This window comes from Myxocyprinus asiaticus, chromosome 21 (genome assembly GCF_019703515.2).
Source record: "Myxocyprinus asiaticus isolate MX2 ecotype Aquarium Trade chromosome 21, UBuf_Myxa_2, whole genome shotgun sequence".
In the NCBI taxonomy this organism is placed as follows: Eukaryota; Metazoa; Chordata; class Actinopteri; order Cypriniformes; family Catostomidae; genus Myxocyprinus; species Myxocyprinus asiaticus.
This window is the reverse complement of record NC_059364.1, coordinates 44,693,121-44,719,668: the sequence shown is the minus strand read 5'-3', so window position 1 is coordinate 44,719,668 and position 26,548 is coordinate 44,693,121. Positions and strand designations below refer to the sequence as shown.

Genomic DNA, 26,548 nt, shown 5'->3' with positions numbered 1-26,548 from the left:
CCTCTTTTTCTCAAGGTTACAGTGAGGCACTTACAATGGCAGTGAATGGGGCCAATTTTTGGAAGGTTTAAAGTCAGAAATGTGAAGCTTATAATTTATAAAAGCACACATTAATTCTTCTGTTAAAACTTGTGTATTATTGAGATGTAAAGTTGTTGAAATAGTGGTTTTTACAGTCATTTTAGGATTTTTGGGTTTACGGTGTTAAATCGGCATGGTAACAAGGAAAAAATTGGATATAACTTTACACAGAAAAGGGTATTAAGCGATTTGATTAGACTAAAATCATGATAACATGCATATTGTTTATGTCTTTTGGCTATACTTTTGAAACTATTTAAATGTTTACAGATTGGCCCCATTCACTTCCTCTGAAAGTGATTTTATTTATTTTTTTTAAAGAAAAGGAGGGACGAGTCGAAATACATTTTGCGGTAATCAACATTATGCCATAAATGCTGTCAGTTGAGCTCAACTTGTATTGAACATGGAATATTCCTAAAAAGTTAAGAATGGTTTGTTCATCTGGCTTTATTATATGATAAATGCTGTGAATGAGCATGAAGACCTGAAAAGTAATTTTGCAAAGGACTTTAGGTAACTAGGACTAGGTAAAACAATTCTTTTGACACAAGTTAGTCAAGACATTGCAGCAATATATAAGAATATGAACATAAAGCAGACTGCAGCTAAATAAAATAATGCCTACTTTTAATCTTACTATAAGAGTCTATTTTACTACAGTGTGATATAAACCATGAATTAGTGCATTTTATGGTTTTTATTAATATAATAATGACTAAGGCCCCAATTTGCTAAGTTCTCAAATAAATGGTGCTAATTTGCTTGTGCAATCTATGAAATTGTGCGTGTGCATCATGGGCATTTTGCGGGTGATTTACTAAGTAAATTGTGCAAATAACTAAATAATTGCACCAAATGCAAATACTGTACAGCTCTCATTAAATACCATTTTATTTTTATTCAATATGGCATTTATATGTTTATTATCATAAGGTCATCATAAAACCCCTGCTATTTAACAAGTGTAAGAGTAGTTGATGAGAATGCACATGACACTCTTCACTTGAAATGTTCATAATTCACAAAGAAAATGCAATATTATGGACATGTTAAGCCATCGCAACATTGATGTATACTTAAATGAAATCTGAATTTCAAACCGCTATTATCTTGACCATGGCAAATTTAGCTGCGCACGAGAGAGACACGGGAACCTGCATGGTACAGAACTTGTGCTCCCTGTTCATTTCACGGAATCAAGACGAAACCTGTTCGGCATACAGGTGCGTATCGGCCTGCCAACTGGAAAGAACCACCACTTAAAATGTTACGCAATATTTCGGCAGTTAAAAACAATGTTTAAAACATTAAATTACAACATAATTTGGGCCTAAATTGCTTGTAGGCTAATGATGTTTTCAGTTGTGATATCGAGTTTTAAAATAATCGAATGAAACTGTTTTTTCATGAGTATTAATAACATTTCACATGAATGTGTGTCACTAAAGGGTGTTCTACGCAGTGCCGTAGCAAGGTATTCTGGGCTTCCTGACTGAATATTGGTCAGGGCCCCTTTCCTATTAAAAAAATACAGTTTAGAATTTGTTGTGGGGCCCCCCTGGACCTGTGGGCCCGTAGAATCGTTACCACCTTTCACCCCACTAGCTACGGCTCTGGTTCTACGTATTATCTATTCTCAAAATTTCCTTTTTGTCACAATGACAGCATGATGCACAGTGCAAATCAGATTAAGACCCTACCTTTTATTTGTATTAATTTGCTCTCATAATTTCCGATTCTGAAATGACTTTCAGGCTTGATAAATCACTTTGCAGGTGCAATTTGATTCATTTGCATCTAGACCGTGATCTGAAAGACGCAATCTTTAAAAGACTAAGTTAGCAGATCAACTCAGACCTTTTTTAGCATGCTAACAAGTTTGCACATGTTGTTATACAAACCTTTAGTAAATGGGGGCCTATGTGTATATAAGTGCATATATATTACATATACGTTAAAATGCTCATTGTTTGGCAAGAACTGGAAGAAGTCTTTTTATGCTTGTTGCTATAACTGAATATAAATTCTTTATAATGCATTTTTAAATAACTTGTTAGTCATTAATGAACCCCTTTATGAACCCTTAACAAAGGGAACATAAGTGTAAAGGGCTACCTTTGCTGGTCTGCTCTGGTTGGCTTAAATGTCAGTCTGCTCCTCACACAGAGCAATCACAAGAAGGCTTAAAAAGAATTTAGTATTGTATAAGTCATACGCACTACTTTTATTATACTTTTATGCTGTTTTTTTTTTTTTTTTTTTCATTTTGGAGCTTGAGCACCATTCCTGATTCACTTTCATTACATGGCAAAATGCAGCCAGGATATAATAAAAAAAAAAATAAAAAAAAATGAAATGGCTTTGGAAGAGGGTGAAGGTCAGTAAATTAAGACAGAATTTTCTATTTGGGTGAACTCTTACTTTTATTTTTCATTGGGCTGCTGTTTTATGTTTAACGATTCAATACTATACCTTTGTGACTTGTGATGGTTTTACTTGTCCCTCATATGGGCAGCCAAGAGCACAGGAAACGTACCTGGAAATAAGTGAAATAACTATCAGAGGAAAAGTTCAGCATATTCTGTAGAATATATAGCCATGAGCTTATCAACAGTCATGCATTATAGGTGAAATTATGCCAAGTTCTGTTTTATTGCAACAACAAGTAGACCAGTCCACGGGGCCAGAACTGCTCTTACGACGGATTACATCTATCATTGAATAACAAAATGTTCAGCAGCAGGCAAAACATATGGTTGTGTCAAACGGTTGTGACAAATAGTACCAATAGTGTCGACAGTGGAAATGAGAAATGTTGCTGGAGAGCGACGTAAAAACTATATGTGCTTTCCATATGTGAAGGAAACATGTACTGCTGGACACAGTGAGCAAACAAGTGAAAAGTTGAGAATGTTTCTCTTGGGCTCATGGTAAGTCAGATGATACTTCTGTTTGCTACCAGAATTTCCGTGGAGTCTCTACTTGAGCAGCAGGCGTTGAGTCACATTTGCCAGAATATGTACGTCAGACTGAAGTGTGACAGGTTTTTTCTTAAATGAGAAAGCCCAGCCTACAAACTCTGGACACATCTGGACTTGTACTTCTAAGTGATACAAAGCACCACACTGCATACACATCTGGAAAATGAATTATTTACTCATTAATTCTGGAATATTTCATGCTGCTCCAGTGCGCCATCCCAAAACCTCAAAGGAGAATAGTCTAAAAGTAAGTACAAAAATAAAAGAAACTATTGACCTTTCGGTTAAATCAAAGATGGATCTTGGAATTGCTTATATAAACAGAACTGTTGGCTCCTGCAGTACAGTACTACAGAATTAGTAAGTATAGTATACAGGCAGTACAGGGAGTGTCTTACTCAAGGGTACAATGGCGGCAGCTAATTGGCAGGTCCACATGGATTCTGGTCCCGAAAGCTCTGCAGATCTGCAGAATTGGAACACCCGCTATTCCCAAAGTTCTACAGATTGCCCACCCTTGCGTCTTCGTTTATTACATATATAGCATGGCACCAACAATCATGCCACGGTCGAAATCACTGAGATCACATTTTTTTCCCCATTCTGATGGTTGATGTGAACATTAACTGAAGCTTCTGACCCGTATCTGCATGATTTTATGCATTGCACAATCGCATGAATAAGTAGGTGTACAGGTGTGCCTAATAAAGTGGTCAATAAGTGTATTTGTTAAATGTGTTTCCATCTTAGTTTATCTGCATGTCTTCTTACCGAATAAATAATTTATCCACCTCAAGGGAGCATATACATTTTCTTTTCTTTTTTTTGGGGGGGGGGGGGGTTCTCCCCTTTTGGAAGAATCTCAAATCCCCCCCCCCCCAACCCCCACAAAACAAAATGGGAATTGGAATGCCCAATTCCCAATGCACTCTTAAGTGGTGGCGTAGTGACTTGCCTCAGTCTGGGTGGCTCGCCTCTCACGCCATCCACCACGGCATCCACGCACAACTCATCACATGCACCACCGAGAGCAAACCACATTATACCGATCACAAGGAGGTTACCCCGTGTGACTCTACCCTCCCTAGCAACCGGGCCAATTTGGTTGCTTAGGAGACCCGGCTGGAGTCACTCAGCATGCCCTGGGATTTGAACTAGCGAACTCCAGGGATGGTAGCCAGTGTCTTTACCACTGAGCTACCCAGGCCCCGAGCATATACATTTTTAAGCAAATTTTGGAAACTTTATTTGCATATTGGTGTTTCCACCCAGCATTTTTATTCGATAACCCAAAATTTGCATAAAATATGCAGATGGAAAACCAGCCACAGCTAGATAATTAATTGCCACACCCCTTTGATTGAATATACGCACAAAGATTCTGAACTCAACAGAAAGCTTCACAAATTTCCACAGATGTAGCATGCACATCATGCAAAGATCTGCACATCCCTTGCATGTTTGTTCATTAAATATTTTGGTTTATATGACTATGCTTTCAGATACCACTAAACGTGTAGTAATTTCAGCTCTGTTGAACACACCATTCCTCAGAATTCTGCAAATTTTCCCCTCAAAATCATTGCAGAAGATACAAAAGAAAAGTCAGCAGAATCCATCTGGGCAATCTCAAGGGTTGTACCCTCTAAGGCTTCAACCTACAGCCATCCAGTCACTAGTACTGTATCCACTATATGCCATACCACCTGTTTGATTAACTACAGTTGACAACACAATCCTTTCTTCACTTAACCTGGTTTGATTTCTCAGGTTATTGTGAGGTCAGCTTGTTGACCTGATTTTCACCAAAAATGTGTGTTTAAGTCTGAAAGTGCACATGATGAACACTGCCCTAGAGAAATATGTAGGAGAGTTGGTGTCACACCCCCGCACTGGTATCCCCTGCTGTTTGGCTGCAGAGATGACCTGCTCGAACCTCTGCAAACTCTCCTCTATGGAGCAGTTGATGTTTTTCCTGCAGAACGTCTCAGAAGCAGAACCAAACACTGCCACTTCAGTCGCTCCCGCTGCAACCTTCAACAGGAAACATTTAATCAAACTTGTGCTTATAGATGTTGGCTTATGAGGGTGATTCGCTTGATTAGCAAGCAAAGTAATTATAAGAGATGCAAATGAATGCTCCAAATGAAAGATGAAAAGGTTTTGCTCGTTTGTAAGATTAAGTAACCCTGGAAGCATAGTTAGAGAACATGCATAAATAAAGTGTTTTTTTTAAATACAAGAACAACATCATTGACCAGGCATGGAAGGTAAATTGCAAATGTCACTTTAAATGCAAATGATGCAAATATTTACTTACAGCTGCCTGGAAGCCCTGAATATTGGGCGTCAGAACAGGGTATCTAACGTCAAGAGACCTTTTAATGCCCTGCAGCACTGCAGTGTGGTCTGCCATCTAATAAAAAATGCACAAGTGTGAACTGAAGCGTTATTATAGTAGACTACAACAAATGTAACTGACATCTTAATACATAAGAAACATATCTATATTTATATAAATATATGTCCCAACAGAAATAGGCAGGGCAGTCTCAGGACTAAAATGTCATTTTACCAACTTTTTGCCTGCATCATTGAATGTCATGCTGTTCTCACCTCAGTTTTGATGATTCCATAACAGCCAAGGCAATTTTCAGATTTATTGTGCGTTTATTAGTTTTGTTACATTATACAATCATATTAATATTTTAGATCCCCTAACCCAACCCCATCCCTAAACCTAACCACTAATATAACAAGAATATAGCCAACCAACAATATAAAAGACATAACAAGCAGATACAAGTACAGTCAAAATAACTTACCAAATGACTCATGCTTCATTTAAAGTCTTCTAAAACCATACAGTAGCTCCGGAACAGAGGGAAACTGAAGGTTTTAATCACTGAAAATGTTCCTCTCCGTGAGAATACATCCAAACATTAGATTGTCGCAGTCGGTCACATAAAAAAGATAGGTGACATGACAAGCAAGACCCAATGGCATTTGAGTGATGAGTTGAAAATACGCATCAGAGTGACATTTCAGTAGTGCAGGCAAAAAGTCCCCCATGTGACATTCTACCAAAGACTTAATCATGATATTGATTAAAAGACCATATAATTTAAGTGTATTCATGTCGTCATAGTTTTAAAAAATTATATTAGCTCACTGTATGTCAGATAGAAGCATACATCAAAGTATTAACCTTGTGAGACCCTGCGTACACATGCGTGGATGATGTATTTTGGCTTTGTTAAACGCAGTGCATAATTGAAATTCATATAAACTGACTGATCACAGTTCAGGAGAATCTTTGCTGTCAGTAAAGGGTTAAACTTTCGATGCATGGAGTCATGTGACATAACAACATGGCGCTGACCACGGCGGAGTTTGTCTTTGTGAGAAACGCCAACAAAACTACATCTGGTGAGAAACCTAATTAAGTTTTTACACTGAAACCTGTTTGAGTCTCTAGTGTCATCCGATATGCTATTTTTAAAATTTGAGCAATTTATTGCGATACGCCACGCTGCTAAACACAATGTACACTTATGTGTACTTTAGCACATTTGTTTCCTTAGAAATTGTATATTTACTGTGAATTATCACATTGAGAACCAATGGTTCATCCAAAAGCTGAAAAATGTTGCTTTCAGAGGCTTTATATGGAGTTAGGATGAAAATAAGGTGCATTTCAAACTGTTTTGAGACCAGTGCAGACAGACAGCACACTGGAGGTTAAGCCATTCACTAAATAGGAAGCAAGGGAGTAAGAGATCATCCTATAGCCCTCTATGCAACAAAGTGCATACATTCCTAAAATCCGACCAAAGTTCAGTTTCAGGCTGCAGATGATGTTTGGATCACTCAACATGTTTGTCAGACATGGGACAATGGTAATCAGTAAATAGATTCAGAATTGTATAATGTATAATTTTATTTAACATGGTTGGAAGTGATTAGATAATGTTGGCCATTACTTTGAATCAGAATTAATGATGCTAATTTCTGATGTAATGTCTGTAAAAGGAATGTGCCTGAAGCCGAATACCTCTGAAGGCATGAATAATGACTTCAAAACAAATAAAGGTTTCATCCGAATAATATTAAAAAAAAAATTTGACTGATTATCCAAAAAGCGACATTTTAAGTAAACATATCCAAAATCATAAAGAATTTATGAATCTGTGCAGCCAATATTTCTAAAGTCTAAACCTTATGAATGAAAAGATTTCAGATCGGATGGGTGAGGGCTCGACTCAGTTTGCGGTCTGGAGCTTGTCAAGTGTAATATTAAGATCATATACAGTTTCTACTTCTTGAAATGTCTATGTTAATGTATCACACGATTCACACGTGATTCTCATGTATTTATTTATAGCCTAAACCTGAGCTTAATGTTAAATTCCTGACCTGAAGTTATGATTTCACGTCGGAGCTCATCTTTCTGTCTCTTAAAGTTGACCACATTTATATTCACATCAGTGATTAAGATATCTGACTGGTTAAGACTTTATTCTGAAAAGCTTCAAATGCTCCATAAAGGTTTAAATGCTCCATAGAGAATTCATCTATTCGGAATATTCCTGCTTATGTAAACGAAGAATCTGAAACTTGCTCTGTCTTTTTTCATCTTCTTCTTTAAACTGTGCTAAATTTGAAAATGTTAAGTCTTCTTGAACTCTGGTAAGGCACTATATAAATTTAACATTATTATTATTATTAAGATTATTATTATTTAACTAAATAATAGTGTCATATCGTAAAAAATTCCCGATAGACTTACTATCCTGATAATCTTACTAAACAGATGTTTCATCTGTTTGTAGGCTATATTGATTTTATTTTAATTTATTTTAATGTTTGAATTTGTATTTATTATTCACTGCAAAATGTGTGCTTGACATTTCAAATTTTGCTTGACACCTCCTGCCTTCAGAATAATTTTGTTATACATGCACAGCCAAACTAAAATTATTTTTCATGCAGATATTAATATCAGAAATACCAGGAGAAACCACAACATATTCCACAGTTAATGTAACCTAAAAATTCAGCTTCATCTGGTAAGAAAAAAAAAAACAATAAAATAATATTTTAAAAAAATTATAATAATTGTATAATAATAATACTGTAATAATAATAACAATAATAATAATAATTATTATTATTATTATTATTAGGCTAGTGTTATGAAAAGGCATATATATACAAGGCATATTTTATTAATAGAGACTATAAATGTAAGAGTAATACTTAAAAATGGGCGTTTCATTTAGTTTTAAGCCCCGCCCACACCCGGTTCTGTCCGAATACAGAAACAGATAATTTTGTCACATGAACAGATACAGATACAAATACAGATAATGGCTTCACTGCACACCCCTAGTCTGTAACGTCTCAAAAACATGAATAACCAAAGCTCTTGAAAACATAATAAACAATTAGATTTATATATATATAAATCTACAATAAATATATATATTGTAAAAATCTGACTTTCTATATCTTAGTATTATTTGAAATTTCACAACAAGTCCCGCTGTCCACATATGTTGCCATCAATTTTTAGGAAAACTATTTGCTCTATATTTTTTTTTTTTTTTTTTTTTTTTTTGCATGTTTATTAGGTGCTACTAGTTACAAATCAAAAAGGGAAATGGAAAATGCACACAGCATTCACGCTTGGCTCTCAGGTGGTTTTATACTTATACAGGAAAAAAATATATTCAATAATATTAATATGGCACCAATAAAGAGATTAAGGGGGCTTGGGGCAAAAATGCCAAGAAAGTTACAAGCATGCCCCAGATATTTAAAATGCAGGGGCAAAAAAATTCCCCCAAGATAAGGAATAAATCTGATAAAGTTCTTATTGTTCTATTCTAGGCATACTGTGTTTACATATTATCACATAACTATAATATTTTATATACAGTGCATACAGTATATATATATATATATATATATATACTGTATATATATTAGGGGTGTAACGGTACATGTATTCGATGCAATCAGACGAAGAATACTTCTGAGTCAGTCACAGGCGATCCACTCCAATCCAGAAGGGGGCGCGCGCGGTAATGCAACACTGTTTGCTAACCGCTACAACAGGAAAAAAGCAGAAGAAGAAGAGACCATCTATGCACCAACCCAAAACAAGAATGGCTTCTTCTAATGCACAAGTTTTATTTTTCATTATTCTATTTATTTTGTACTTTTATAACACGAGATGCTTTTCAGTTTTGTAGCTGATTGTGACCAAATACCTTTTGTTTTTTATCAACCCTACAAAAAAATATGGCATATGCAAGAGTGCATTCTGTTTACTGCTTAGTGCTTACAGGTGCATCTCAATAAATTAGAATGTCGTGGAAAAGTTCATTTATTTCAATAATTCAACTGAAATTGTGAAACTCGTGTATTAAATAAATTCAGTGCACACAGACTGAAGTAGTTTAAGTCTTTGGTTCTTTTAATTGTGATGATTTTGGCTCACATTTAACAAAAACCCACCAATTCACTATCTCAACAAATTAGAATATGGTGACATGCCAATCAGCTAATCAACTCAAAACACCTGCAAAGATTTCCTGAGCCTTCAAAATGGTCTCTCAGTTTGGTTCACTAGGATACACAATCATGGGGAAGACTGCTGATCTGACAGTTGTCCAGAAGACAATCATTGACACCCTTCACAAGGAGGGTAAGCCACAAACATTCATTGCCAAAGAAGCTGGCTGTTCACAGAGTGCTGTATCCAAGTATGTTAACAGAAAGTTGAATGGAAGGAAAAAGTGTGGAAGAAAAAGATGCACAACCAACCGAGAGAACCGCAGCCTTATGAGGATTGTCAAGCAAAATCGATTCAAGAATTTGGGTGAACTTCACAAGGAATGGACTGAGGTTGGGGTCAAGGCATCAAGAGCCACCACACACAGACATGTCAAGGAATTTGGCTACAGTTGTCGTATTCCTCTTGTTAAGCCACTCCTGAACCACAGACAATGTCAGAGGCATCTTACCTGGGCTAAGGAGAAGAAGAACTGGACTGCTGCCCAGTGGTCCAAAGTCCTCTTTTCAGATGAGAGCAAGTTTTGTATTTCATTTGGAAACCAAGGTCCTAGAGTCTGGAGGAAGGGTGGAGAAGCTTATAGCCCAAGTTGCTTGAAGTCCAGTGTTAAGTTTCCACAGTCTGTGATGATTTGGGGTGCAATGTCATCTGCTGGTGTTGGTCCATTGTGTTTTTTGAAAACCAAAGTCACTGCACCCGTTTACCAAGAACTTTTGGAGCACTTCATGCTTCCTTCTGCTGACCAGCTTTTTAAAGATGCTGATTTCATTTTCCAGCAGGATTTGGCACCTGCCCACACTGCCAAAAGCACCAAAAGTTGGTTAAATGACCATGGTGTTGGTGTGCTTGACTGGCCAGCAAACTCACCAGACCTGAACCCCATAGAGAATCTATGGGGTATTGTCAAGAGGAAAATGAGAAACAAGAGACCAAAAAATGCAGATGAGCTGAAGGCCACTGTCAAAGAAACCTGGGCTTCCATACCACCTCAGCAGTGCCACAAACTGATCACCTCCATGCCATGCAGAATTGAGGCAGTAATTAAAGCAAAAGGAGCCCCTACCAAGTATTGAGTACATATACAGTAAATGAACATACTTTCCAGAAGGCCAACAATTCACTAAAAATGTTTTTTTTATTGGTCTTATGATGTATTCTAATTTTTTGAGATCGTGAATTGGTGGGTTTTTGTTAAATGTGAGCCAAAATCATCACAATTAAAAGAACCAAAGACTTAAACTACTTCAGTCTGTGTGCATTGAATTTATTTAATACACGAGTTTCACAAGTTGAGTTGAATTACTGAAATAAATGAACTTTTCCACGACATTCTAATTTATTGAGATGCACCTGTAATACACTAAAGGAGGCTGTACTGCACCAACTACCTCAGGGGGTACTAAATGCCGCTAGGTGGAACAAACTGTAATTTGCACTACTGTCTGTTCAAAATAAATGAAAAGAGACCTAGCATTTGGAATTTGTTGTTTTTTCCTGTTGTACTGAACATGTATTGAACCGTGACCCCAAACTCTTTATACCTCAAAATCTATTTTTTGTTACTAATTTCTCTCAAAGTAAAATGATCACACTTCTTAGGCAGAGAAATAACCAAACTAAAAATATGCTGAATAAGTGACACAACTTACTTTTGGTTATTAAAGAAACTGAGTGTGTTACAATTACAATCCCCTGTCTCCCCTAATTTATGCCAAAGGCTTTTGGCCACAGAATATCACTCAACACACTATTGAAGCTTTACAATAGTAGCTTATTACCTGTGCAACCCACTTTGAAGACACAAAGCTAGTAGTTTCGATCACAGCCAAGCCAGTCTGAGAGAGCATGTCTATCAGCTGGATTTTGACCTCCGTCTGCACAATTTCCTGCACAAATACAAAGGCACAATGGTCTTGGGTTTCAAGGGATGCTTTCAGGAAGAGTGCACATCTGTGAGCCACAGCAACAACCTGCTATTGAGCTGAATAATTCATTTACCAACATAACCTAATGAATAGTTTTCATGGGAAAAGACACAATAGCATAGTACATCATGAGGAAGCAATTATCAATTCAGAGTATTGTGAATGTGAAAATATACTGCCTGACCAAAAACAAAAGTTGCCGTTTGGATTTAAATAAGCAGATATTTAAGAGCCTATGATTGGATCATTATTGCAGTGATTAATATGGTTCAGCTCGCAACAATTCTTTTAACCCTAACTGATGCAGTGTGTAGCTTCTCATTTCTTAAACAACCATGTCGGAAGACGTATCCCATGGTTGTGGAGAAGATGTTACTGTGTTTCAGAAGGGGTAAATTATTGGCCTGCATCAAGCAAAGAAAACACCTTGGTTACTGATGTAACCTCTGTTCCCTGATGGAGGGTACGAGACGTTGTGTCGATGTAGTGACACTAGGGGTTCACTCTTGAGAGCCCCAATCACCTTTGCTTTATTCAGAAAAGGCCAATGAAAATTGGCGAGTGGAATTTGCATGCCACTCTCTGCCCCGGACATACAGGTATAAAAGGAGATGCCATGCACCACTCATTCAGAGTTGTGCTGAGGAGCCGAGAGAGAGTCCCAGCCTTGTCAGCGATCGGTTCAGCGCCGCTGCAGGAAGGACACAACGTCTCGTTCCCTCCATCAGGGAACAGAGGTTACATAAGTAACCAAGACGTTGCCTGTCTGTCACTCACTCGACTTTGTGTAGATGTAGTGACACTAGCGATTCCTATACGAAACGCCGCAGGCGCTGAACCATGTCACAAGGTACGGAGGAGTGGACATGGGCAGGCAGCTGCGTGCCTTGCAGCGAGCGCTCGACCACATCATTACCTACCAGCGAGTTAGGTAAGGCGTCTCCCTGATCCCGATAAAGGTGGGAGGAGGCACTTACCCAAGGAGGCTACAGGCGGTGGCCTTTCCTGATTTTTGTATTAAGCAATTTCCCGTTGAGCACCTGCTAGAATAGCGCTGTGGAAGTGCTCTTCCCTCTCCAGGAGGGAGAGCACTACGGAGACCACATCCTACCAGAGAGAGGTTAACATGTGGAGAATACCTCACATGGACTTACCGACGGGGAAGTTCACATTTGGAATGATGCCACTGGGGAGGACCCTATCTACGGAGAGGGGCCGAGGCAGAACAGAGCTATGATGAGGGGAAACACAGGGTTAACCTGAGGGGAAACCAAACAGTGGAAATGCATCATACGGGATTACCAAGGGGGAATCACCCCGTATGGAGCATTGAGCCCAAGTACATGGGCTCACCTGAAAAGGGGTATACCATGAGTACTGGGTCTGGCGGCATTACTCCTCCACTGAGTTCGCCACCGAATAGTGCTTAAAGAATTAAAGAGGTGTCTGGTGTTCACCAGTTGCAGGGAACTGTTGTTGACAAGATAGAGCGTATTATCACCTCAAAAAAGGGGAAAGGTGCAACGCAAGCGATACACCCGACCGGTTGCCCGGCCTACCTGTTGTCACCCTGTAACACTCGGGTCGAAACAGGTTTTAGAACCTCGCAAAGGTATTGGGTGTAGCCCAACCCACTACTCTGCATATGTCTGCTAGAGAGGCGCCTCTCACCAGTGCCCAGGAGGAGGCAACACCTCTGGTAGAGTGCGCCTGGACTCCCAAAGGGCATGGCAGTTCTTGTGATTGGTAAGCCAGAGAAATGGCATCCACAATCCAATGGGACAACCTTTGTTTGGAGACAGCTTTCCTCTTCTACTGCCCTCCAAAGCAGACAAAGTGCTGCTCCGAGCGTCAATAGTTATGTGTGCAGTCCAGATAGATGTGCAGGGTGCAAACTAGACACAGAAATTACAAGGCCGGGTCTTCCTTCTCTGAAAGGAGCGCTTGCAGGTTCACCACCTGATCCTGGAAGGGAGTGGTGGGAGCCTTGGGCCGGGGTCTCAGGATCACGTGAGAGTGTGCCGGCCCAGACTCCAGGCATTTGCTGATTACAGAGAGCGCCTGCAGGTCCCCAACCCTCTTGATAGAAGTGAGTGCCACCAGGAGGGCCATCTTCAGCGACAAAGTGCTGAGCTCGGCCTGCTCCAGGGGCTCTCTGTAAGGCAGGTAGGACCACAGAGAGATCCCAAGAGGGAACCAGGTGCAGTCTAGGGGGATTCAATCTCCTCGCGCCTTTGAGAAATCAGGTGATCAGTTCGTGCTGCCATGATGGTCTCCCATCCAGTGTATCATAATATGCTGCTATAGCAGTCACGTACACCTCCCGGGTAGAGGGAGACAGCCATCTCTCCAGCCCCTCCTGAAGGACAACACAGACCCGACTGCACATCTTTGTGGATCTTCCCTGTGGGAAGAACACCAATTTGCGAAGAGATGCCACTTCAGAGCGTACAGCTGCCTCATGTGTACCACCACTGTCGGAAGGCCTGCTAGGTCCTCCGCGTCCCATCCAGGAGCCAGACGTGGAGACTCCAAAGGTCTGGCCACGGGTGCCGGAGCATGCCCTGCCCCTGAGTGAGAAGGTCCTGCCTCAGGGGAACATGCCAGGGAGAGGCTACTGCCAGGAGCATCAGGTCTGAGAACCAAGTCCGGTTGGGCCAGTATGGCGAAACCATCAGGACTTGTTGCCCATCCTCCCTGACTTTGCACAACTTCTGTGCAATGAGGCTCAATGGGGGAAACACATACTTGTGCAGCCCCCGAGGCATCCGTGCCAAGGGGAGCCTCGGACAGGGAGTACCAAAGGGGGCAGTGAGAGGACTCTTGGGAGGCAAACAGGTCAACATGCGCCTCCCCGAATGTCTCCCAAATTAGCTGGACTGCGTGGGGGAGTCTCCATTCTCGGCGGAGCATTACCTGCCGTGAGAGTGCATCCGCTGCACGGTTGAGGACACCCAGGAGGTGAGTGGCTCGCAGAAACTTCCAACGTCTGCTGACTCCAAAGGAGGATGCGGCGGGTGAGTTGCGACATGTGACGTGAGCGTACGCCGCCCTGGTGGTTTATGTATGCCACGGTCGCTGTGTTGTCCATCCGGACCAACACGTGCTTGCCCTGAATCAAAGGCCGAATCCTCCGCAGGGCCAGCGATACTGCCAGCAACTCTAGGCAGTTGATGTGCCATTGCAGGCTGTCCAGATCTGGGGTTCTTGGCGGCCAGCTGATGGGCAGATGGTGCCACCTTCCTGCGGGAGTATCTTCTTCTCAGAGGCCTCCAAAGGTCTGGCCACGGGTGCCGGAGCATGCCCTGCCCCTGAGTGAGAAGGTCCTGCCTCAGGAGAACGTGCCAGGGAGAGGCTACTGCCAGGAGCATCAGGTCTGAGAACCAAGTACGGGCTCTGATGGTGGGGGAGCCGGGGCCGACACTGCAGGAGTCTCTCCGGAAGATCGCTTTTGCTTTGATGTTCCCGGCCAAGTTGAGAATAGATACTAAGGATGGCTGCAAAGTATTTACATGCCCACAACAAGCAACGTCCTTCATAGAGGCAATGGGATGAGTAAGCCATTTGATGTTCCTCATGTGGCCCCCGAGTGAGCCCGTCTCACTGTACATACACTTGGTTGTCCGAGGAAGCTGAGCACCTTTTTTGTTTCTTTTTGTGCTGGTTCCGCCTAGCGGCTGGAGTTTGTTTTGTAGAATAACACTCCTTCAGGACAGTTGTGGATGAATCTACTCATTCTTTGTACTTGTGCCTCCTATTGGCTGGAGTTTGTTTTGTGGAGTATTTTTTATAGGACATTGGAAGGATTACGTTATCTGCTGCCCTTATGAAACAGCAGACTCACTGAACAGTCTTTTGACTGTCCGAGGAAACTGAACTACTTTTTTGTGTGTGTGTGTGTGCTGGTTCTGCTAGAGGCTGGAGCTTGTTTTGTGGAGGAACACACCTTCGAGACAGTTCTGTGAATGAATCTACACATTCTTTGTAAAACACACTACAGCCAATATGCAGAATAAACACAGAGTATTTTCTGTAATATAATTTTGTCTCACAAAATGTGTATAGAAACACCAGACTTGACCAATCCTACGGCAAAGTTGTCGCGGGGACTCTCGTAGGCGTACATGGACTTTTTGAGTTTAGAGGGATGAACGCCGGTTGGCGCTGTCGTGTGCGGGATTAATGCGCATGTTTTTCTTTTTTCTGTTTGTTTTGTTCTGGGGGAAGTTCGGGGTTTGATGGTTGCACTAATGGGGAATGTGATCTTTATAATCTTGTTTTTGACACACAATCTATGTTTTCTAATATGCCAAAATGTCAAATGTTATTATGAGTGGATTATTTCTCTCCATGTGGAATGTGAATGGTGTGAGGAACCCCATAAAAAGAAGGTTATTTATTTCTTAAGCGTAAGAAATATGATATAGTGTTTCTTCAAGAAACACGTTTCCCCGCAGGAAGCTGAAAAATTTGGAAAGATATGGGGTGGACATGTTTTCTTTAGTGCTGGCCCAAGTAAGAGCAGGGGAGTCATTACAATGATAAGTAAACATCTACAATTCAAATGTCTCAAACAGATTAAAGATAAATTAGGAAAAGTCATTATTGTTTTAGCAGAAATTCAGGGGCAACGGTTGATTTTGGCTAATATTTACGCACCTAACACTGATGATCAGGGCTTTTTTATAGATCTTGAAGGGATGTTGCAAGCAGCTGGCACCCCTCACGATATAATATTGGGAGGAGATTTTAATCTATTGATGGACTCAGTCCTTGATCATAGTGAAGCAAAAGTGTGTAAGGCCCCTAGAACAGCATTGACGCTTCACAGGATGTATAAAAACCTTGGTCTACAGATATTTGGAGACTTTGGAACCCATCTGGTAGGGACTATACATTTTTTTCATCAGTCCATAAGATTTATTCTAGAACAGATTATTTTTATATATCTAAGTCCCTCATTTAATCTGTTGTTGATTGCTCAATTGGAAATATCTTAGTCTCAGATCACGCCCTGGTGAGTTTAGAGGTGTTGCCACATATGGAGAAAAAGAAATCATATAGTTGGCGCTTAAATGTATCCCTTTTGCAAAATCCTGATTTCCAACAAATGTTAAAGGCTGAAATCAATGTTTTTATGGAAACCAACTGGTCCTCAGTATCATCTGTGGGTGTGGCTTGGGAGGCACTTAAGGTGGTTCTTAGGGGTCAGATCATACAGTATGCCTCATTCATCAAAAAATCCAAAGCACGAAAACTCGTGGACTTGGAAGAAAATATTAAAAGTACCGAGACAGAACTGAAGTGCCGAATGTCATCTGTTGGCCTCAGAGAATTGACCTGATTGAAATACAGATATAATACTATTTTGTCATGGAAGGTGGAGTTTTGGCTATTCAGGGCAAGACAGTCATATTTTGAGTCAGGGGACAAAGCTGGAAGGCTTTTGGCTGGATATATAAAGCAGAGAGAGTCTTTTTCTACCATTCCCTCAGTGAAATCTGCTGGTGGTGAAATTGTTACCTCAGCCACTGATATTAATAATGCTTTTAAAGAATTCTATCTTGATCTTTACAGTTCCACATCTTCATCTACTGATGAAGATATTAGAAACTTTGTTGGACCATTAGATCTCCCTAAACTGACGACTGAGCAAAAACATTATCTTGATTCAGAGATAAACTTGGAGGAGCTTGACGAGGTAATTAAGGCCCTGCCTACAGGCAAGGTTCTGGGGTCAGATGGCTTTGCCGCTGAATTTTTTAGATCATATGCTACAGAACTGGCTCTACTTTTGTTAGAAGTTTATACAGAATCATTAAAGCATGGAAAGCTTCCACCAACCATGACACAAGCCCGGATCAGTCTGATTCTTAAAAAGGACAAAGATCCAAGTGAGTGTAAGAGTTACCGTCCAATTTCCCTGATCCAGCTAGACGTTAAAATTTTGTCAAAAATTTTGACTAACCGATTAAGTAAAGTTATGACATCTTTAATACATATAGATCAGGTGGGGTTTACTCAGGGCCGTAGCTCTTCTGATAACATGAGGCATTTCATCAATATCATGTGGTCAGTTGTGAATGATCAGGCTCCGGTCGCTGCCATCTCACTTGATGCCGAAAAGGCATTTGATATGGTAGAATGGGATTATCTTTTTAAGATTTTGGAAATGTATGGGCTCGGGAATACTTTTATTGAATGGATTACGTTACTTTATAGACACCCGGTAGCGGCGGTACAAACAAATGAATTAATTTCAGATTATATTCCTCTGGATAGGGGCACCCGGCAGGGCTGACCTCTTATTGTTCTGTCTTGCACTGGAATCATTAGCAGCTGCGATAAGAAAAAAGGATGATTTTCCAGGAGTGATGGCGGGAGGTCTGGCACTTAAGCTTCTGCTTTACGCAGATTATATTTTATTATTTGTCTCCGACCCCACTAGACAGAATTATTAATTCCTTTTCTAAGTTCTCAGGTTACAGAGTCAATTGGTCTAAATCCGAAGCTTTGGCTCTGACAGTGTACTGCCCAGTAACGGATTTTCCGCCGGGCACCTTCCAGTGGCCCAAACAGGGCATTAAGTATTTGGGCATTTTATTCCCAGCAAATTTGTGTGATTTAGTTAGAGTTAATTTCAACCCTTTAATAAAAAGCTTTTCGAGTGATGTGAGTAGGTGGGCTTCATTACATTTATCTATGATTGGGAAGGTTAATGTTATTAAAATGAATTGTATTCCAAAATTCAACTTCCTTTTACAGTCTCTCCCTGTAGATGTCCCCCTCTCTTATTTCAAGCAATTTGATAGCATAGCGAAGTCCTTTATTCGGAACGCTAAACGTCCCAGGTTACATTTCAACAAGTTACATAGGCTGATTGACAAAGTTGGGCTAGGCCTACCCAAGATTTTTGTTTTATTATTATGCATTTGTTGCTTTCACCTGAGAGAGCCCCTCCCTGGTTTCGTATTGAACAGGAAGTCCTTGCGCCTATTTCGCCATTGCAAAGCCTTTCTATCAAACTAAACAGAGAAGTTAAGTCACACCCTGTTATCTCACATTTGCACATGGTTTGGACAAAAGTTTCCAGAATGTTTAATTCGGACATTTATTTAAATGTTGCCTCAAGCATATGGCTGAACCCTAAATTACGTATTAATAAGTCCACTTTCTGTTGGTCAGAGTGGATTGTGAGGGGGGTTACTACACTCGGTCACTTGTATGAGAGTGGAGTGTTGAGATCTTTTGAAAATTTGGTTCATCATTTTGGGATTCCCAGATCTAAATTTTATAGGTATTTACAGCTGCGCCACCTGCTCTGTATTGTTTTTGGAAGTAGCACACACACCCATAAAGCGGCAGATACTTTGGGAGAGGTGATTACTGCTTTTGGAAAAGGTCATGAAGCAACGGTGTATTACTCCCTGCTAATTCAGAGTTTGAGGAACGGAGCTTTAACTTCTATCAAGAGATTATGCGAGAAAGGTTTGAACTTGGTATTGGAGGAAGGAGTGTGGACTAGGATTCTAAAAATTGTCAAGTCTGCATCTAGAGATGCAAGGGTTTGCCTTATGCAATTTAAGATTTTACATTTTATTGGATCCCCTCTAGATTATATAGGCTTGGTTTTAAAGACACACCCACCTGCTGGCTATGCCAATCAGAAGTTGGAGACACAACCCATATCTTTTGGGGGTGTGTTAAGATCCAAGATTTTTGGTTGAAAGTTCAGAATTATTTGAGTGATGTTTTGGGGACTCAAATTTTACTTTGCCCCAGACTTTGTATTTTGGGCGATGGGGCAGTCATAAATTTGGGGGACAAATATATATAAAAATTGGGTTCTGACTACCATTATGATTGGCAGACAAATTGTTTTAAGGGGTTGGAAGTCAGACGGAGCGCCACCATTTCCGGAGTGGTGTGCGGAGATGGGGAGGGTGGCAGCTTTTGAGGAGATGGCAGGTAGAAGGCTGGGGTTTGGGGACTTGTTTTTCAGGAAGTGGGGTAGGTATTTGGTGGTTTTGGGGGACTCTCATGGAAGGGATGAGGAGAGAGAAGTTTAGTTTAATTATGTATGTTTTTTATATATTTTGTTTTATTTTTTATTTATTTTTTGGGGGTTTGTTTGTTTGTGTGTGTATTATTTTATGTGACCACGGGGGTGTTCGTTGGGGTTTAGGGTGAGGTTGGTGTTTGGGGAGGGATGTTAGTGAGGATTAAAAGTTAAATGTTGATTCAGTGTGTATGTGTTGTGTTTTTCTCTGTTGTGTTTTTTCTTTGAATCAATAATTTTTTTTTTAAATAATAATAAAAACAATTCAACAGTAGAACTCACAGCTATGTTTAATAGTGAAATTAAAAGCATTTCCACATGCACAATGCAATGAGAACTTACAGGATTGGGACTAAACAGCTGTGTGGCCACAAGAAAGCCACTTGTTAGTGAAGCTAATTGGAAAAAATGACTTCAGTTTGCTAGGGAGCATAAAGATTGGACTGTGGAGCAATGGAAAAAGGTATTGTGGTCTGTTGAGTCCAGATTTACCCTATTCCAAAGCGATGGGTACGTCAGGGTAAGAAGGGAATTGCATAAAGTGATGCACCCATAATGCATAGTGCCCAGTGTTATGATCTGGGGTTGCTTCAGTTGGTCAGGTGTAGACTCAGCAACGTTATGTGGCAATAAAATGAAGTCAGCTGTCATACCTTGATTTTTCTAAGTTTCCCTCAAACATCACTTGTCTTAGATTTCATCCCCAGCATGCTCTTCACTGACACTTTTGTTGACTTAGTAAACAAGTACACCTACAGTACCTTTAAAACAAATATTAGGGTTTGGTGTGGTGGAAATAAATAATAACTGTGGGACAGTCATATTTTTTGAAGATTTGTTAGAAATAATTTTCACACAATAAGAATTTAAATGGATTAAATATTTATTTCTTTGTTTAGATTGTATCATAGTCTTAAACTTTGTATTTTTAATAATGGATATTCATAGTTTAATATTGAAAGTCTGGGTCTGGGACAAGTCTAAAACAGTCAAATATGTACGTAAAAGGCATTTGTATGTTTGAACAAAAATAATGCTTAAACAAGTCCATGTTGGTTTCCACTGGTCAGGCTTGTGTAGTTTGATGGATTTAGAAGGGTTTTGGGCATTTGTTGGCTGGGAGACCAGCTTAAACCAGTTAAGCCCAGCAAAACACCGTAGGCTGGTTTATAATGGTTTTATCAGCAGCCATTTGGTTTATTACATTTTAATAATAAAGATAAGTGAAGGGTTTGGGGTAAGACCTCATAAAATCATTACCTTCTCATTTTGAAGTCCATCTCTTGGCCCGACCTCGACAATTTTGACAAAATGTGGAAACCTGGGCAGTTCAGAACACTGTAAATAAAAAATAAAAAAACACAATGAAAAAGGAAAGACAATAAAAATTTCACAGAGCTGTGCAGAAAATCTGACAGGTGGATTAAGACACATCTGCTGCGCTGTGCTTCCTCTCAAATGATGCGGACGAATTCATGTTTTGAATCTGAATTTGAGATCCTCACCAGGTCATTGATGACATAATGTGCACTGGTAACAAGCATTTCCTTCCTTCCAATAGTAAAACCAAAGTCCGACCTCTGAATTCATGGAGTAGTGTTACAAGAGGCCAAAAGGCTGCTTATAGAAGATTTGAATGGCTATAAAACTCAGACTCTTGATACTGGAAGCCATTTGTGGAAGCATTCATAGCATACATAGTTTCTTTAGAGCTGAGTTTGATTTAATCATGCTGTCATAAAAGAGGATGTGTGAAAGGAACAATAATAAACTTTTCCCTTTAAGATCTTTCTGTCAGTGAGCAGAGGGTAAATGCGGAGGAGAAACAGAGCGGTTTGTCCCATTATCACCCCAAGCCTACAGTTAAAACAGCCAATTAAATTCACTCATAAATCAAACTCTCTCTCTTTAAACTCACCGCTCACATAAACACAGGCTCCGCTAGCGCTCTGCACAATTTTTTTTTAGCAATAAAATAAATTGCACACAAACATTTTAGGTGTCTCTGAATTTTTACAACTTTGTTATTTCTAAAAAATAAATAAATATGAGACTAAAGATCTAAAGGTCCTGGTTTTGATTACATAATAACCCTGTCGGCAGCTTTTGGGCAATGGCATGCCATTTTGTTGGTTAATGGTTTCGATTACTGCTAGCAGTGAGCAATGAGCCATTATACCCTTGATAAAGACATTCCAAATAATGAAAAAAAAAAATAAAAAAAATAATAATAATAATCCAGTCTGCTCAAAAGTACAAAAATATATAGTGCTCTTTGGCAGGGGGGAAAATAGGTTCCAATGCAGTTGTTATATAAAACCTGTTATAAAAAACCGCCTTTATTGAATTGGCTGTTTAAAAGTACTGTAGAAACAATTAAAAACTGTCAGCAATAAAAGAAAAAATTTAGATTGCAAACCCATGCGAATCGGCACTCTAAAGTGTGCCTTGGAACCTATTTTTCGATAATGACATTTCAAATAATGTTCTGTGTTCAATATAAAAGTTCTATTGACAGCATTTGGTTACCACAGAAAATAAGTGTATAAAATAAGTAGTATAATAAATAAAACAATAGTTTTGGTTCCCTATCTGTCACTCACTTGATGTTGTGTCGATGTAGTGACACTAGGGGTCGCCCTTGGGAGCCCCAAACCCCTCTGATCTTTGAGAAAGGGCCAATGGGAATTGGTGAGTGGAATTTGCATGCCACTCCCCTGGACATATGGGTATAAAAGGAGCTGGCTCGCAACCACTCATTCAGATTTTCTCTTCGGAGCCGAGCGGTTGTGTTCAGCGAGTGGAACCCTCCACCTCCCCGAACGCTCGCAGCTTGATGATTGGTTCCTGGGCCCGGAGCACCACTCACGGCCGCGCCCGCCCTGGTCCTTTTCTTCCTGGAGGTGCCTGAGGAGCTCATGAGGTCGCGGCAGGCACCTTTCACTGCCCGGACCCAGTCTCTGAGCTCCTCCGCTCTCACTACCCTCGATGGTGGGGCTGCCAGAGGGTACTCGGCGATTCACCAGGTGGATAAGGCGGTTGCGGTGCACCTGAGCCCACAAAACGCCGCCACCTGGCGGGGCCTCCCGAGACTCCCATCCAGTGCCTGTAGGTTTATGTCGTCTCTGGCGACTAAGGCCTGCGGTGCCGCTGGACAGGCCGCCTCTGCCCTGCACGCCATGGCTGTCCTGCAAGTGCACCAAGCTAAGGTGCTAAGACAACTGCACGAGAGTAGTTCTGACCCGGGATTGATGCAGGAGCTGCGCTCAGCGATCGACCTCACCCTCTGAGTGACGAAGGTCACGGCGTGGATTCTCAGGCAGGCGATGCCCACCCTGGTGGTCCAGGAGCATCACCTATGGCTCAACTTGGTCGAAATGTGGGAAGCTGACAAAGTACTGTTCCTTGACACCCCCGTCTCCCAGGTCAGCCTGTTTGGCAACACCATCGAGGACTTTGCCCAGTTGCTCTTGGCAATGAAACGGCAGACAGAGGCTATTCAGCACATCCTGCCTCAGCGCGGTTCAAGACCCTGTACCCAGTCTACTCATTGCCAAGGGCATCCTCCTGCCGCAACAACACCAGCTCCGCCGCACCCCGCCCCCGCGGCCCGGCCCCGGCATGGAGCCACCCGCAGGAAGCAGATGCCACCCGTCTCACGGCCAGCCACCAAGAACCCAAAAAAGGCTTCGATGCGCCCCTGAGACGTTATGGTAGGTATGGCACTCCAGTGGCGCCCCCCCCCCCCGCCCCTGCGTGCCCAGCTGTGGCACAAACACGGCCACGCCAGGCTGGTTCTGATGGACTGCGGGGACAACTTTCCTCCTCCCCCCTCCCTGACCAGTCCTATGGTAGGTATCCAGAGCCAGGTAAGTGCTTAGATGTCCCCAGACTCAGCACGGCCATGGGTTCGGGGCTCGAGCCCCCTTGACGTGGCGCCTCAGGCCTGCCGGTACGTCCGACGTGATTGTCCCCTTGGTCCCCCTCGTCAGGAGTTTGGACGCATGGTTTGCGCTCTCCACCCGTCGCGATGGCTGACCCGAACTGTCCGACTCGGCTATACGATTCATTTCACCAGGCGCCCACCCAGGTTCAGCGGCATCCGCTTCACCTAGGTGAAGGCCGAGAACGCCGTTGCCTTACGCGCGGAGATTGCATCCCTTCTACGGAAGGACGCGATAGAGCCTGTCCCTTCAGCCGAGATGAGGAAGGGGTTTTACAGCCCCTACTTTATCGTACCCAAACAAGGTGGTGGGTTGCGGCCAATCTTGAACCTGTGAGTTCTGAACTGGGCCTTGCACAGACTCCCGTTCAAGATGCTGACGCAAAAATGCACTTTAGTGAGCATCTGACATCAAGATTGGTTCGCGGCGGTACACCTAAAAGATCCGTACTTCCATATCTCGGTTATACCTCGACACAGGCCTTTCCTGCAGTTTGCTTTCAAGGGCCGTGCATACCAGTACAAAGTCCTCCCCTTCGTTCTGTCCCTGTCACCTTGCACCTTCATGAAAGTTGCAGTGGCAGCCCTTGCCCAGTTAAGGGAAGCGGACATTTGCACCCTCAACTATCTCGACGACTGGCTAATTCTGGCTCCTCGCGGGACTTGTTGTGTGCGCACAGGGACCTGGTGCTCAGGCACCTCAGCCGGTTGGGGCTTCGGGTCAACTGGAAAAGAGCAAGCTCTCCCCGGTTCAAAGCATCTCTTTTCTCGACAAGGAGTTAGACTCAGTCTCGATGGGGGTTTTGAACTTGTGTGTAAAATATGGCCTGTGGTAAACATTACTTGACGATACGTGGACGTTTTGTTCTACAACATAAATTACACAGAGTCATACATCAAATGTGAATTTTGAAGCCGCCGTGTGTTTTTTAAAAAAGTATGTAATTCAATACTGCTTCAAAATTCACATTTGAGGTATGACTGTGTGTAATTTATGTTTTAGAAGAAAACATCCATGTATAATCAAGTAATGTTTATCACAGTAATGTTTACACATAAGTTTAAAAACCCCATTATAAAAACCCATAAGAAAATTCCGAGGGAACCCATGGTGAATTCTCATCCGGGTTTTGGGACTTGTTGTTCAGTTCTGGTCCAAGCATTTGAACCCTCTTAAAGTTATTATCCAAACGTTAAAACACAACAGAGTATCACAGAAATGTAGGAGGTGACAGCGTTTCACCATATTTGTAATGAGGAACATTGTAAGCTGTGAAATAAAAACTGATACTGCAGTGCACTATCAACGTTCCATCAAAATAAAAGTGAAGGTGAAGTCAATACGACAGAAATATATAACTATTGTATAAAACAAGCCATCAAAATCAAAATAATTCAGTATCATATTATAATAATTAGCGTGACTGAACAATAATAAATAATTTTCATCTGTTTTCCAAAATATAAGTGAGTGAAGTAGTTTTTGCACCCTGTTCGTTTACAATAATAATAATAATAATAATAATGTTTTGTAAAAATAAATGTAGATAAATACTGTTTTTTTTTTGTTTTTTGTTTTTTGCTGTATTGGTGCATATAAATTATATGTAAAAATTTGGTTACTGTACTAAAACCATGGTACATTTTGTGGTTATGGTTTAACTACAAATACCATAGTTGAACTATAGTTATTGTAGTGAAATCATGGTAAATTTTGTGATTACTATGATTTCACTACAAATACCATAGTTGAATTATGGTTAATGTAGTAACACTATGGTTAATTTTCGTCAGGGATGGATAAAGGCATTACAAGAGAACCCAAAATAGTTGCAAAGGAACGCAAACTATTGTGAGGGAGCACAAGACTATTTTAGGAAATAAATTCCCTCCCTGCATGGAGGGAACAAAACAAAACTTAGGGACATGTCAAAATTATTTTCTGTGGTAATGTTGTCACAAATGCTGTCAATACTTCTAAACCTGTATTGAACCCAGAACATTCCTTTAAACCCAGGGGATTGCCCCTGTTGTAACTTCATGGTGACATCACTTGAAAATCATAGACATAAATGTACGATAAAGAAATATTTGATTCTACTCAGTTTTATGAATGTACAGTATTTTATGTATTCAGAGGAGAGTATCTATGGGATTGCTTTTCTCTCCAGATTACTATATTACATATAATTCATGCACTGCAAACACATGCCAACCTTCTCTTCCCACAGGAGACGAGGCACCCATGGATAATCACGCAAGAGACTCTCATAGCTCAGGCAGTGCTTGACTGCAGTGGACACGTTACCCATTCGGCTAGCACGGTCTGCTAGTCAAGTGTCGCTCCCTTATGAAACCTGTAGAGAACAGTTTATACGCGCTTCTTTACACTGTTGACCGAGCTATCAGAAAAGAAATGGAAGCCTCAGGATGATGAGTGCATCAGGAGCATTGGATGACTCAGCTGTTGCTATGGCAGCAGCATCCCTGCCGGTGCCCAGTGATGATGCATAGAAGGGGAGGGACATTACACAGGATTTTGTTAGATCTACACTGACAGCTCCATGTGAAGTATGGGACCCGCTGGGATTCTCAGCTCTACAATAAGACTAACCACAAGCTGCTTATTTTACAGCACTTGGCTCCCCTCCCCAGCGGAACTCTATGGCTTGGGGGAAATACACAGCTTTGATTGATCTCCTGTGACTGAGGTTTTCAATGACCGGTCGTGCCACTCTTGCCAATGTCAACTGTGCTGTGTTATAAAATCTCTCTGTAAAGCCGGGCCGCAATTTACTCGTGAAAGAACCATTCTTCTCAGCCCAGGTGCTTATAATAGAGAGGTTTAAGGAAGCTCTTGTGCTGAGCTCTTCCTCAATAAGATGCTGGCATGTCGTGAGAGGGTCTGGCCTCTCTCTCATGCGGGGGGGGGGGATGACTGGTGTGACCAGGGAGCACACTTATTAGGTATCAGCC

The 26,548-nt window shown here is 41.2% G+C and overlaps 1 protein-coding gene across 1 annotated transcript in view; it reads right to left on the bottom strand.

Annotated features, from left to right (window-relative positions):
* LOC127411761 (3-hydroxy-3-methylglutaryl-CoA lyase, cytoplasmic) overlaps positions 1–25,925 on the bottom strand; it is a 56,726-nt gene extending 30,801 nt beyond the window's left edge. The window contains exons 1-6 of the mRNA XM_051647497.1: positions 25,789–25,925; positions 20,890–20,967; positions 11,424–11,531; positions 5,386–5,481; positions 4,951–5,099; positions 2,557–2,620 (exon numbers count right to left, since the gene is read on the bottom strand). Of these exons, the coding sequence (XP_051503457.1) occupies positions 2,557–2,620; positions 4,951–5,099; positions 5,386–5,481; positions 11,424–11,531; positions 20,890–20,967; positions 25,789–25,884 (591 nt within the window). The 5' untranslated portion in view covers positions 25,885–25,925. The remainder of the gene's footprint in view (positions 1–2,556; positions 2,621–4,950; positions 5,100–5,385; positions 5,482–11,423; positions 11,532–20,889; positions 20,968–25,788) is intronic.
* Between the last annotated feature and the right edge of the window lie 623 nt (positions 25,926–26,548).